We start from the raw sequence: 14,254 nt of genomic DNA on the forward strand, positions 1-14,254 counted from the left end.
GTTCTTATCGATCAGGCTTATCGAGCTGGGTTCTTATCGAGCTGCGTTCTTATCGAGCTGGGTTCTTATCGAGATGGGTTCTTATCGATCAGGCTTATCGAGCTGGGTTCTTATCGAGCTGCGTTCTTATCGAGCTGGGTTCTTATCGATCAGGCTTATCGAGCTGGGTTCTTATCGAGCTGCGTTCTTATCGAGCTGGGTTCTTATCGATCAGGCTTATCGAGCTGGGTTCTTATCGAGCTGCGTTCTTATCGAGCTGGGTTCTTATCGAGCTGGGTTCTTATCGATCAGGCTTATCGAGCTGGGTTCTTATCGAGCTGGGTTCTTATCGAGCTGGGTTCTTATCGATCAGGCTTATCGAGCTGGGTTCTTATCGAGCTGGGTTCTTATCGATCAGGCTTATCGAGCTGGGTTCTTATCGAGCTGGGTTCTTATCGATCAGGCTTATCGAGCTGGGTTCTTATCGAGCTGGGTTCTTATCCATCAGGCTTATCGAGCTGGGTTCTTATCGAGCTGGGTTCTTATCCATCAGGCTTATCGAGCTGGGTTCTTATCGAGCTGGGTTCTTATCCATCAGGCTTATCGAGCTGGGTTCTTATCGAGCTGGGTTCTTATCCATCAGGCTTATCGAGCTGGGTTCTTATCGAGCTGGGTTCTTATCCATCAGGCTTATCGAGCTGGGTTCTTATCGATCAGGCTTATCGAGCTGGGTTCTTATCCATCAGGCTTATCGAGCTGGGTTCTTATCCATCAGGCTTATCGAGCTGGGTTCTTATCCATCAGGCTTATCGAGCTGGGTTCTTATCCATCAGGCTTATCGAGCTGGGTTCTTATCGATCAGGCTTATCGAGCTGGGTTCTTATCCATCAGGCTTATCGAGCTGGGTTCTTATCCATCAGGCTTATCGAGCTGGGTTCTTATCCATCAGGCTTATCGAGCTGGGTTCTTATCGAGCTGGGTTCTTATCCATCAGGCTTATCGAGCTGGGTTCTTATCGATCAGGCTTATCGAGCTGGGTTCTTATCCATCAGGCTTATCGAGCTGGGTTCTTATCCATCAGGCTTATCGAGCTGGGTTCTTATCCATCAGGCTTATCGAGCTGGGTTCTTATCCATCAGGCTTATCGAGCTGGGTTCTTATCGATCAGGCTTATCGAGCTGGGTTCTTATCCATCAGGCTTATCGAGCTGGGTTCTTATCGATCAGGCTTATCGAGCTGGGTTCTTATCCATCAGGCTTATCGAGCTGGGTTCTTATCCATCAGGCTTATCGAGCTGGGTTCTTATCCATCAGGCTTATCGAGCTGGGTTCTTATCCATCAGGCTTATCGAGCTGGGTTCTTATCGATCAGGCTTATCGAGCTGGGTTCTTATCCATCAGGCTTATCGAGCTGGGTTCTTATCGATCAGGCTTATCGAGCTGGGTTCTTATCGATCAGGCTTATCGAGCTGGGTTCTTATCCATCAGGCTTATCGAGCTGGGTTCTTATCCATCAGGCTTATCGAGCTGGGTTCTTATCCATCAGGCTTATCGAGCTGGGTTCTTATCCATCAGGCTTATCGAGCTGGGTTCTTATCCATCAGGCTTATCGAGCTGGGTTCTTATCCATCAGGCTTATCGAGCTGGGTTCTTATCGATCAGGCTTATCGAGCTGGGTTCTTATCCATCAGGCTTATCGAGCTGGGTTCTTATCGAGCTGGGTTCTTATCGAGCTGGGTTCTTATCGAGCTGGGTTCTTATCCATCAGGCTTATCGAGCTGGGTTCTTATCGATCAGGCTTATCGAGCTGGGTTCTTATCGATCAGGCTTATCGAGCTGGGTTCTTATCCAGCCCACATATCGAGCATTTTCTATTGTTTTGTGGAAAGACGGGACTCGGGAGATGACAATACATTCTGAACAGAACCGGTATCTTTTACTAGAGGGCTTTCAAAAACAGTACTTTTCTAACAGTAGCACTAGCCCCTTAGATAGCACTTTATGTAGACTTAGATAGTATTTTAAATATAGCACTTTATGTAGACTTAGATAGTATTTTAAATATAGCACTTTATGTAGACTTAGATAGTATTTTAAATATAGCACTTTATGTAGACTTAGATAGTATTTTAAATATAGCACTTTATGTAGACTTAGATAGTATTTTAAATATAGCACTTTATGTAGACTTAGATAGTATTTTAAATATAGCACTTTATGTAGACTTAGATAGTATTTTAAATATAGCACTTTATGTAGACTTAGATAGTATTTTAAATATAGCACTTTATGTAGACTTAGATAGTATTTTAAATATAGCACTTTATGTAGACTTAGATAGTATTTTAAATATAGCACTTTATGTAGACTTAGATAGTATTTTAAACAGACAGCACTAGAATTGCATTTTATGTAGTCATAGCACTTTATAGTACACATAATATATAATATAGTATAGTATGTGATGTATGCCATGCTTTTTGTTATTGCTTAATGTAAATCGCTCTGGATTAAGAGCGTCTGCTAAATGCCTAAATTGTAAATTGTAACAGGTGGAAGGCAATTGACATTTTAACTTTTGGAAAATAACATTAAAGAAACGGTCACTTTAAAAGCGCTGGTTGGCAGGTATCTGATACAAATTTAGACAGTATTTTGCACAGTATCACAGTATTTGTCTGTCTATTATTTTCCTCCTCCCTTACTGTCCTGCTACTCACACCCGCTTACAAACACAATCTCTCTCTCTCTCTCTCTCTCTCTCTCTCTCTCTCTCTCTCTCTCTCTCTCTCTCTCTCTCTCTCTCTCCCCCTCTCCCCCTCTCTCTCCCTCTCCCTCTCCAGCTAAATGACTATGTGACAGGCTACCATGATGGAGCACTGCTGTTCGGCCAGGTCCTGAGAAATAGGCTGCTCAATCTGTCGAGTGACGGCGACGAAAACCCATTTGGGAATGTTTCTTTTCGAGGTACATTTATAGGAAAACCCTTTTAGTTTGTATCCCACAAAGCATTTATCCTGCACTTCCTCTACCCACCAGTAGATGGACCCGCAAATTGTGTATGTATTTGGCCACAGACTTCCATCTGGAAAGTTGTTATGCCAAGGACCCCTTACAGGGTGTGTGTGTGTGTGTGTGTGTGTGTGTGTGTGTGTGTGTGTGTGTGTGTGTGTGTGTGTGTGTGTGTGTGTGCGTGCGTGCGTGCGTGCGTGCGTGCGTGCGTGCGTGCGTGCGTGCGTGCGTGCGTGCGTGCGTGCGTGCGTGCGTGCGTGCGTGCAAATGTTATTGCAGGTATGGGAGGATACTACGAGCTTGATGAGTTTGGGGACAGGGATGCCAACCTATCTGTCATCTATACATCCCAGACTACTGGCATGGTAAGACAGTGGGAGAATAAGGGGAGCAAGCTAACTGTACCTGTATGTGTATGTCCTGTGTATTTGTACTGTACTGTATGTTGTGTACCTATGTGTCTTTAGTACTGTGTACTTGCACTGCTGTAACGTTGTAGATGTATGTATAGGACCCCCCCTCTAGAACGAGATGCTAAATCTCAAGGGGCCATCCTCTCAATAAAGTTCTGACAAAAATTCTGAGGTGACCTTTTTTTTGTCATACTGTCCCTGCATTTACAGTTTGAAGTTCTGTTTGAGTTCAACACTGCTCTGAATAAAACCTCAGTGGTGGACGACGACCCTGCCTTGAAATGGGAAGGAGGACGCCTGCCTAACGACCTGCCAGCCCACCTCACTGGTAAGGATGTGACCTAATGACCTGCCAGCCCACCTCACTGGTAAGGATATGACCTAATGACCTGCCAGCCCACCTCACTGGTAAGGATATGACCTAATGACCTGCCAGCCCACCTCACTGGTAAGGATATGACCTAACGACCTGCCAGCCCACCTCACTGGTAAGGATATGACCTAATGACCTGCCAGCCCACCTCACTGGTAAGGATATGACCTAATGACCTGCCAGCCCACCTCACTGGTAAGGATATGACCTAATGACCTGCCAGCCCACCTCACTGGTAAGGATATGACCTAATGACCTGCCAGCCCACCTCACTGGTAAGGATATGACCTAATGACCTGCCAGCCCACCTCACTGGTAAGGATATGACCTAATGACCTGCCAGCCCACCTCACTGGTAAGGATATGACCTAATGACCTGCCAGCCCACCTCACTGGTAAGGATATGACCTAATGACCTGCCAGCCCACCTCACTGGTAAGGATGTTTGAGATTAGGGGCATAACAGTTGATCACATTGTCAATTTAATCTTGATATATATTATCGATATTATCGATAATTTAATAATCAATAATCAATTAATAATCAATCCCTATTTTGGGCATTTCAATGTCATTGTATAGGCAAAAGGCTTTATAAAAAAATCTTTTCAGACTTTCAGAAATAGTTAATGCATCAAGTGATACATTGTGAGCTTGTAGCTCTGTACTAGTTTTGCACGTGTGTGTGTGTGTGTGTGTGTGTGTGTGTGTGTGTGTGTGTGTGTGTGTGTGTGCGCGTGCGTGTGTGCGTGTGCGCGTGCGTGTGCGTGCGTGCGTTTCCAGACCTTAGCACCCAGGATATCATTGTGATAGTTTTGAGTGTGAGTGTGGCGGTCGTGACCGCCATCGCTCTCATCTTCTACAGGTAAACACCGTCATGCACTCATTATAAAGTCAATGTTAATAGGCCAGTCAATCTAAGATTTGACCCAAAAGAAATTGCAATAGTAATCGTTCATGGGTTTTTTATGATCCTTATGGCCGTTTTTAGCCCAAGGAGTATTTGTGGGCTAAACTAATGCTTGGCATGGATTCAGAATCATGAAAACCCCCTAGTTTGACACATTACATGCTTCTTTATAGGGTTCTAATGGTACTCCAACTTTCAACCCCTGAATTTACCATGATCCAAAATATATATAATACTCCATTTTTGAGTGGTGTAAACCACTCCTACGACTGGCTTTGTTAGTTTACGTGTCTGTCTGTCTGTCTGTCTGTCTGTCTGTTCGTGAAAAATGAGCATGGTTGCTATGGTCATCCAGTTCACACGGGTGTGATTTCATTACGTCAGACATTACGTCAGACCACAGCTGATCAGTCTATATAAGACCTTACACCACTCAGTTCACACGGGTGTGATTTTTAATATGTTATTTGGATGACCCTATAAGGATCATAAAAATCTTTCTAATGATTACTATTGCACTTTATTTGAGCTTAGATTGACTGTCCTATAAATGCTCTCATCAGTTTACTCTGATAAAGTGATAAAGTAAAATGTATGCTGCTGGTTTATTTCTATAACGTTATACTCGGGGTTATAATTCACAATCAAAGGAGGTAAGAAAAGGTAACAAAGTGTGTGTGTTTGGGGGGATTTAATGTCAGACAGAACAGAAAAGAGCGTCGCAGCCAGAAGAAATGGTCCCACCTCAATCCGGACCTGATTGGACCACTGGATGAGAAGGAAGTCTCCCTGAAGGTATGTAAATTCTATCTATCACACGACGCCAGGGACAAATTAGCCATTGGGCCAGTGGGGCCGTGGCCCAGGGGCCCTTGGCTCTCAGGGGCCCTTCGGGGAAATTAGACCGTAAGGTACTAGGTTTGACGCCCTGAAAAGGGCTCCTGGGGCCCTTCATTGGCTGTTGATTTTGTTAAATTTAGGTTAAAAAGATGATAAAAACACAGAAAAACACGAAAATGATGCGCGCTATGGGGGCCCTTCAAATATTACCGGCCCAGGGGCCCTCATGGGGGTTAATCCGTCCCTGCACGACGCTCTCCACAAAACGCGATGTCAGTAGAATACCAAACAACTCGCCCCTTTACCAACTCGCCCTGGGCGTTCAGCCGGCGGAACTGCGCGGCCTGGTATTCCTAAAGTAACCTAAGTAAATTATGCTTTAACGGTTACACCTAACCTTATTCCTAACCTTAACCTTAACCCCACACTCCGGAATGCCCTTCCTACTGACCTAAGATGTGCAAAATCAGTATCCACGTTTAAATCTCTCCTGAAAATAGCGTTTAATAGTGTTTCGGCGTGCATTCGGGGGTCTACAGCGCCAGGGTGTTGTCGATCCAATCGGTGTACTTGGAGAGAATCGTGTAGACGCCGGGCTTTCTGGCCTGGCCGCACTTCACGCCTCCGTTGGAGGTGAGGCCCACCAAGAGAACACACAGAAAACCAGTGGTGGAAAGTAACTAAGTATTTTTTACCTAAGTACTGTACTCAAGTACAATTTTGAGGTATTTGTACTTTACTCGAGTATTTCCAATTTCCAATACTTTTACTAGTGTTTAGTGTTTCATTAGTGTTTCAAACATTAATGAAACACTAATGAAACACTAATGAAACACTAAACACTAATGAAACACTAATGAAACACCTAAGTGGGGTTTCATATTATGTGTATTTAGTGATTAGTGATTTTTAGTGATTTTAGTGATTTTAGTGATTTTAGTGATTTAGTGATTAGTGATTAGTGATTTTAGTGATTTAGTCTGTGATTAGCGCTCCTCTACTGTTCTATATGTACCATTTTCTGTCCTCTCTTTTTTACATGGTTGCCTAAGTGGGGTTTCATATTATGTGTATTTAGTGATTAGTGATTTAGTGATTAGTGATTTAGTGATTAGTGATTTTAGTGATTTAGTGATTTTTTTTTTAGTGATTTTTAGTGATTTTTTGTGTTTTAGTGATCTTTAGTGATTTTTAGTGATTTTTAGTGATTTAGTGATTTTATTTTGTGATTTTAGTGATTTTAGTGATTTAGTTAATCTGTGATTGGCGCTCCTCTACTGTTCTATATGTACCATTTTCTGTCCTCTTTTTTACGTGGTTGCCTAAGTGGGGTTTCATATTAGTGTATTTAGTGATTAGTGATTTTAGTGATTTAGTGATTTTTAGTGATTTTTAGTGATTTAGTGATTTAGTGATTTTAGTGATTTTAGTGATTTAGTGATTTAGTGATTAGTGATTTTAGTGATTTAGTTAATCTGTGATTAGCGCTCCTCTACTGTTCTATATGTAAAAATCACTAAATCACTAAAGATCACTAAAATCACTAAATCACTAAAATCAATAATCACTAAATCACTAATCACTAAATACACATAATATGAAACCCCACTTAGGCAACCATGTAAAAAAGAGAGGACAGAAAATGGTACATATAGAACAGTAGAGGAGCGCTAATCACAGATGAACTAAATCACTAAAATCACTAATCACTAAATCACTAAAATAATCACTAAATCACTAAATCACTAAATCACTAAAAATCACAAAAAATCACTAAATCACTAAATCACTAAATCACTAAAATCACTAATCACTAAATACACATAATATGAAACCCCACTTAGGCAACCACGTAAAAAAGAGAGGACAGAAAATGTCCCCAGTTAACTCCTGGGGGTCAAAAAAACCTTAGGTTTAGTTTTTGGCTAGGTGGCCCAGCCTTCATCCAATCAGGATACAGAGGGGCCTTCCACCAATCATGATCAAGCGGGGGCGGGCCTTGGTGTGCGTGCTGTTGGCCTGTTGCGTGTCCCCCCCACTGTAGAGTGTGTGCATGTGCACATCTTGTTACCGGGGCGGATCGGGGGGGGGGGTTCAAAATCTCCCAAATCACTGAATGCTCCTTTAAAACACCAAAAGGGGTTCCCCGTCCAGAATGGGTTAACCACTGTCGTCCCTATTTTGGGCATTATATGGGCAAACATTTTAAAAGAATTGGTCCAATAGCATAATCTGCAAGATCGCAATTAACACCCACTGAGATGTATAAATCAGGCTTGATTGATTAAGACACTTGACTTCATGAAATTAAATGAAATGATTACTATATTTACCCAGGGTATGTGGGCTAAGCTCAAGAACTTGTTTCCAGCCAGGCCCTGCTCATAGAACATTTCATCGTAGTGGTTCAATGCCTTGTTCAAGGGCACTTCAGCGGGGTGGTAATTTTAACGTGTCGGACCGCTGATTCGAACTGGCGACCTTCCAGTATCAAGACCGCTCCGCAATCCGTTCGGCCACCGCTGCCACTGCCATCATGTGAAGTGTCCGTGTGAATAATAAATTAGGCACAAAGAACACAACGTTAGCGGTTGAATAGAATAGAGGTGGTTATACTGTACATGAGTGTGCAAAACCTTTTAAAGGAACATTCAGTGATTTGGGTGATTTGAAGAAAAAAAAACCCGGTCCGCCCCGGTAACAAGATGTGCACATGCACACACTACAGTGGGGGGGACACGCAACAGGCCAACAGCACACACACCAAGGCCCGCCCCCGCTCGATCATGATTGGCAGAAGGCCCCTCTCTATCCTGATTGGATGAAGGCTGGGCCACCTAGCCAAAAACGAAACCTAAGGTTTTTTGACCCCCAGGGGTTAACTGGGGACAGGGAGGCACTCCTTATATGGTCAGCACACTCTATTATTAGGATTATCACAACAAAACAAAAAAATAAGTGATATTTGAATTAAGTGAAATCACTGAATATACCTTTAAGTCATGTTATTTTGCACCCCCTTTTAAGCCCAAACCACACCAAAGGGTCGGGTCGGGACGAGACCGTTTTTAAGGGCAACCACACCAATGCAACGCATTGAGTTGCAATGAGTTGCATTGGTGTGGTTTCCCTTTTGGTGTTTTAAGCATTATGTTATACTTTAGCTATTGAAAAATAGCAGATCTACAAGCTCGTAGCGCGGCACTCGGTGCACTACAACAAGAAAGTGCCTTGTGTTCAAGAATGTCTTGTTAAATGTATGCACAAATAAAGAAGTCAAATGTGTGCGTGTGTGTGTGTGTGTGTGTGTGTGTGTGTGTGTGTGTGTGTGTGTGTACGTGTGCGTGTGTGTGTGTGCGTGTGCGTGTGTGTCAGATTGAGGACGAGAGGAAGGACAGCATATATCACATGCACCGAGGGCGCTATGACAAAAAGGTATCACATGCACAACATGATTGAAAACTATTACAACTGAAAAATGTAATAGCACTTAGATAGCATTTGAAACAGACTTATAGCATGTCATGTAGACAGCACAATAATTGCATTGTATGTAGTCATAGTACATATGTATAGCATAGTATAGTATATATGTATAGGTTTAATGGTTATATGTATAGTGTCATTATATAGATATGTTCTAGTTACGTTCTTAGCTTACGCATGTTTCATGATAAATGCATTTTATATATGTGATGTATTCCCATGCTTTTGTTCTTGCCTAATGTAAATCGCTCTGGATTAAGAGCGTCTGCTAAATGCCTAAATTGTAAATTGTAATTGTAATGTTCTGTATCTCTCTGTATCCCTTTAGCCTGTGATATTGAAAGAGTTGAAACTCACAGATGGAAACTTCGACGAGAACCAGAAGATTGAACTCAATGCAGTAAGACCTATTTCAGTTAACTAATAATCATTCTTTGGAGTACTGTTAATTCATAAAGTATTAGAACGAACCCACTTTGACCCACCATGATTCCTGCCGCACCAGAATATCTAACGGTTTGAGTCCAGCTGAAAATGGTGGTTTACAGGTTTACAGTCGCGTGTAAAGAAGTGAAATGTTTTGTCATATAGAATCTCAGAAACAAGGGGGGCACGGTGGCACAGTCTGTAGTGCTGTTGCCTCACAGCTAGAAGTTCCTGGGTTCGATTCCCGCTCGGGACACTGTGGGTGCTGGCGGCGTGTTTCCTCCTCCGCGTCATCAGTGCCCATACCCGAAGGCGGGAATGGCGAAAGGGCCTTTCTGTGTGGAGTTTGCATGTTCTCCCCGTGTCCCCTAGGGTAGGTACCCTCACAAAAAACATGCAGTAATCCTGGTCTCTAAACTGCCTCCCCCTGGCCAGCCGGGGCGCCTGATGGAGGGGAAAGGAACTGGTTGGAATAACGTGTTCCTTCCACGCGCTACGTCCAACCAGGGAAACTCCCCCCTGTCAGGTGTAAAGGAGCAACTTGGACACTCAGGCATGAAGGAAGCATGAGTTCAAGTCCGTTGCTCTCCCCATGTCCCCCATATATGGGGACTAGGTTGGCGGAGGGTGTGTAGAGCCCAGGATCACATTAGATAATTGACACAGGGGTGAAAAATGGGTTACAAAATCGTGGGATAAAAATTATTAGAATCTCCGAAACAAACAAGACACACATTAGATATCAACATACTGTGCACTAGTATCACTAGCAGTGTGAAACAGTGTTGCAGCTTTTGGCAGCAAATCTTGATTTTAGTTTTAGTCATAGTCTTTTGAATAGTTTTCACTTAGTTTTAGTCACATTTTAGTCGCCTGGAATGTTTTAGTGTTAGTCTAGTTTTAGTCGACTAAATCAACTGTAGATTTAGTCTACTAAAATCGTATGATATTTACTAAAATGCTGTCGTAATGGCTCATTTTACACAAATAGCTGATCTACAAGCTGCGACGCGCTGTGAGCTTGTAGATCCGCTATTTTCAGCATGCAAGCAAAAGTGTAGAATTACTTGTACTGGATCTCTTGTTCACTAGTTCCTTCCTAACATTTTAGTCTAGTTTTTATTCGTTAATGTATTGACATTTATACAATGTCAATACATTTAGTATTGACATTTATAGCTTTAGTCATCATAGCTTAGTTTTAATTTAGTTTCCATTTAGTTTCCGTCAGTGAAAAAAGGTGGTCGGCAAGCATTTTTCGTCAAAGTTTTAGTCGACGAAATCAACACGGGTGTGAAATAATTTATAAGGTGCATGATATATACATAAGGTGCATGGTAGGGGGCACGGTGGCACAGTCGGTAGTGCTGTCGCCTCACAGCTAGAAGGTCCTGGGTTCGATTCCAGCTCGGGACGCTGTGGGCGCTGGTGGCGTGTCCTCTCCTCCGCGGCATCAGTGCCCATACCCGAGGTGGGGTTGGCGAAAAGGCCTTTCTGTGTGGAGTTTGCATGTTCTCCCCGTGTCCCCTAAGCCAAATTCCAATACCGCAAAAACATGCAGTAATCCTGGTCTCTAAAACTACCTCCCCCTGGCCAGCCGGGGCGCCTGATGGAGGGGAAAGGAACTGGTCGGAATAACGTGTTCCTTCCACGCGCTACGTCAGGTGAAAAGAAGCAGCTTGGACTCCTCATGCATTGAAGTAGGCATGAGGTCAGTCCGCTGCCCCCCCAGGTTGGCAGAGGAAGTGTAGCGCCCAGGATTACATTAGATAATTGGCACTGGGTGAAAAAACTGGGTTGCAAAATCGTGGGATAAAAATTATTTAAAAAGAAAAATAAGGTGCATAGTAAACACAGCAGTGGGATGGTGCAGTAAAATTGCAGCAGATATAATGACATGATATGTGCATAGTACTGTAAACTGCATGGTTTTGGAAAAAAATCCATAAAATAAGGCAATTAAAAGTAGCAGCGATTCATGGGCACAATGGTGGACATTTTGAAGCCTCCCTCTCATCTTACCTACATTCCTACATTCCATCAAATAAAAACATAGAAACATTTCGTAACAAGCAAACCAATGAGCAAATCACCCCTTATTAGTATACCCTCCCAGCCCTTATTCAGATTACCACTCTGTCAAACGTTACGCAAGTCTGTTAGAACAACTCCATTGAGACATACTATCATTGCCTAATGTGTAGCCACCAGTTTGCTTATCGTAACTTTTTAACTGCTCAGGGTTTAGCTAGTTGTTAGAGTTTGTGTTTTGTTGGCAGGTTTAGGAATCTGTTATCTCCCTGTCAAATGAGATTTATAGGACTTGGTCCTACAGATTGGGGGTAAAGCGAGTGAGGACTTGGTCCTACAGATTGGGGGTAAAGCGAGTGAGGACTTGGTCCTACAGATTGGGGGTAAAGCGAGTGAGGACTTGGTCCTACAGATTGGGGGTAAAGCGAGTGAGGACTTGGTCCTACAGAGTGGGGGTAAAGCGAGTGAGGACTTGGTCCTACAGATTGGGGGTAAAGCGAGTGAGGACTTGGTCCTACAGATTGGGGGTAAAGCGAGTGAGGACTTGGTCCTACAGATTGGGGGTAAAGCGAGTGAGGACTTGGTCCTACAGATTGGGGGTAAAGCGAGTGCACCTGGAGAGTTTTCATCACTGGATAATAACACACATTGTCCTTATATAAATTCTCCTCTGGTTTTCTGTATGTTTAATATAAAATTGAGAGGGCAGCTGGGCATGTTTCCTACGTAATAGCTATATCTCTCAGAGGTAAAAAAAAAACCCCCGAATTGTTAGATTTATAATATTATGAACATTACAATATATAAATATTATTTATAATCTCAGAGATAAATGAATGAGCCTACACTGCAGTATCTACTGTATACTTGTTGTACAACTACAGTACTGTATGTGGTGTGAAAATTGCAAAAAATAGGCGATTAACGAGCTATTAACTTGTAGATCTGCTATGTTTTACTTATTTTCCAAAATAAAGTACATCAGGGAGGGATGATGTTTATGAGGACTGATCCCGTAAGAGGGCACTTTTGAACAAAAATTGCGAAAATAGCAGATCTACAAGCTCACAACGCGTCGCAGAGCTTGTAGAGCAGCTATTTCCGGGGCGCAACCCAGCACTCTAGTGGAGATGCGGTGTAACGACATGGATTTCTAAACAAATCTGTTCAACGCAAAATACTGTGTTCACGTTCAGGAGACTTTAGGGGGGGAAAAAGCAATTCTCCTGAATGCATGCCTTCCGGCATGGCATGGAAAGGAGTAGCATTTTCATTTCTTTCACCATAGTAAAATAACCTAAATGCTGCATTCGTGGTCTGGAAAGGGCAGTTGTTTTACAGACGGGGTATGAAAGGGCAGGGGCTGATCGAAGCCCCCTTTGATATGTCTATGTGTGCACGTCCCTGTTTATGAGAACTTGCCCCCCCTCATCCGTTCTCCAACATTCCTGCTATTATTTCAGCTGATGCGCATTGACTACTACAACCTGACCAAGTTCTACGGCACTGTGAAATATGAATACGGCGTGTACGGAGTGTTTGAGCTCTGCGAGAGAGGCTCCCTTCGGGTAAGTGATCACTCATTATTGTCTGACTTTTCACAATAGCAGTCCTGTCATTGTGCTTTATGTGCATATACTTACACAATGTAAGATTATTTAGTATGGAACTCTACTATGTTGGGGGTGGAGGGGAGGATTTATTGCCGTATGTCAAAGGGGTTATAGGTAGAAGCCCATGTCTAATGCCCCCATTTCAATGGACAGACAGTAGACGATTCTACAAATGCCTTCTAAATCCCGACAGTTTTATGAAAAACCCTGTTTCTATGTCAGTGGTTCTCAAACATTTTCATGTCAAGGATCCCCAAAAATATATGTAATTGGCCGCCGACCCCCAATCTGAAAATATGTTGTTCCAGACTCCCAGAGACCCCCAGAAGCAAACGTTTTACTTACTTACGCCTATAGCCCAACTTTGGGCATAGGCCACGAACAAGAGCTCTCCAGCCACCCCGGTCCTGGGCCATTTTCTCCAGAAGCAAAGATATGAGTTAAAAAGGTTTGCTCTGAAAGAATATATATTCAAAGACTTGCGCCACATTTTCACGATTTTTCAAAAATAGCAGATCTACAAGCTCGTAGCGCGGCACTCGGTGCCGTGCTATATTTAATCTGTTAAACCACATTTTTTAAGTGTTAGCCGCCCCCAATGCAAAAAACAAAGACAACATTTCCACTAGAAAAAGGTGGATGCATGCTCCTGTATTTGAGTCCCAATAATCCTAGCTTGATTCAATATTGAGGTTAAGTGACACCCCCCCCCCCCCACCACCACCACCAAACACAGGCAAACAGTAGCCTAGTTTTCTTTACATTTATTTGTAACCTACTGTAAGTCTTAATTTTACAAGGCAATGACATGTAAATGCACAGCCAGCATTTAGGCCCCATTTACACTTGTCAAGAATACAGTATGTGTTGTTGAAAGTGACCAAAGGTTCACTTGTATTGTGTATTTATCTCATTTTCATTCACAGCATGTTCTCAGCGATAAAATCTCCTACCCCGATGAAGCTTTCATGGACATGGAGTTCAAGATATCAGTCATGTATGATATAGCAAAGGTACTTCTATTTACTGTAAATGTTGCTAATAGACAGTACACTGTACACCGCCTTTTCTCAATCTCAAAGGCCCCCCTCCCATGCAGTTTGATATGCATTCGGCCGCGGACCTAACCTGACTCCGCCAGATGGGGCAGCAGAGAGTACACTGGGTTCCCC

The 14,254-nt window shown here is 42.9% G+C and overlaps 1 protein-coding gene across 1 annotated transcript in view; it reads left to right on the forward strand.

Moving 5' to 3' along the window:
* The window catches only part of gucy2ca (guanylate cyclase 2Ca), a gene marked incomplete at both ends in the record, with an annotated part of 41,458 nt that overhangs the window by 7,936 nt on the left and 19,268 nt on the right, over positions 1-14,254 (forward strand). Inside the window, 9 exons of the mRNA XM_079520116.1 lie at positions 2,822-2,945; positions 3,270-3,355; positions 3,614-3,731; positions 4,560-4,641; positions 5,388-5,481; positions 8,902-8,961; positions 9,341-9,412; positions 12,933-13,037; positions 14,009-14,095. Coding sequence (XP_079376242.1) covers positions 2,822-2,945; positions 3,270-3,355; positions 3,614-3,731; positions 4,560-4,641; positions 5,388-5,481; positions 8,902-8,961; positions 9,341-9,412; positions 12,933-13,037; positions 14,009-14,095 — 828 coding nt within the window. The remainder of the gene's footprint in view (positions 1-2,821; positions 2,946-3,269; positions 3,356-3,613; positions 3,732-4,559; positions 4,642-5,387; positions 5,482-8,901; positions 8,962-9,340; positions 9,413-12,932; positions 13,038-14,008; positions 14,096-14,254) is intronic.

The sequence above is a fragment of the Electrona antarctica genome, assembly GCF_951216825.1.
Source record: "Electrona antarctica genome assembly, chromosome: 14".
NCBI classification, from domain to species: Eukaryota; Metazoa; Chordata; class Actinopteri; order Myctophiformes; family Myctophidae; genus Electrona; species Electrona antarctica.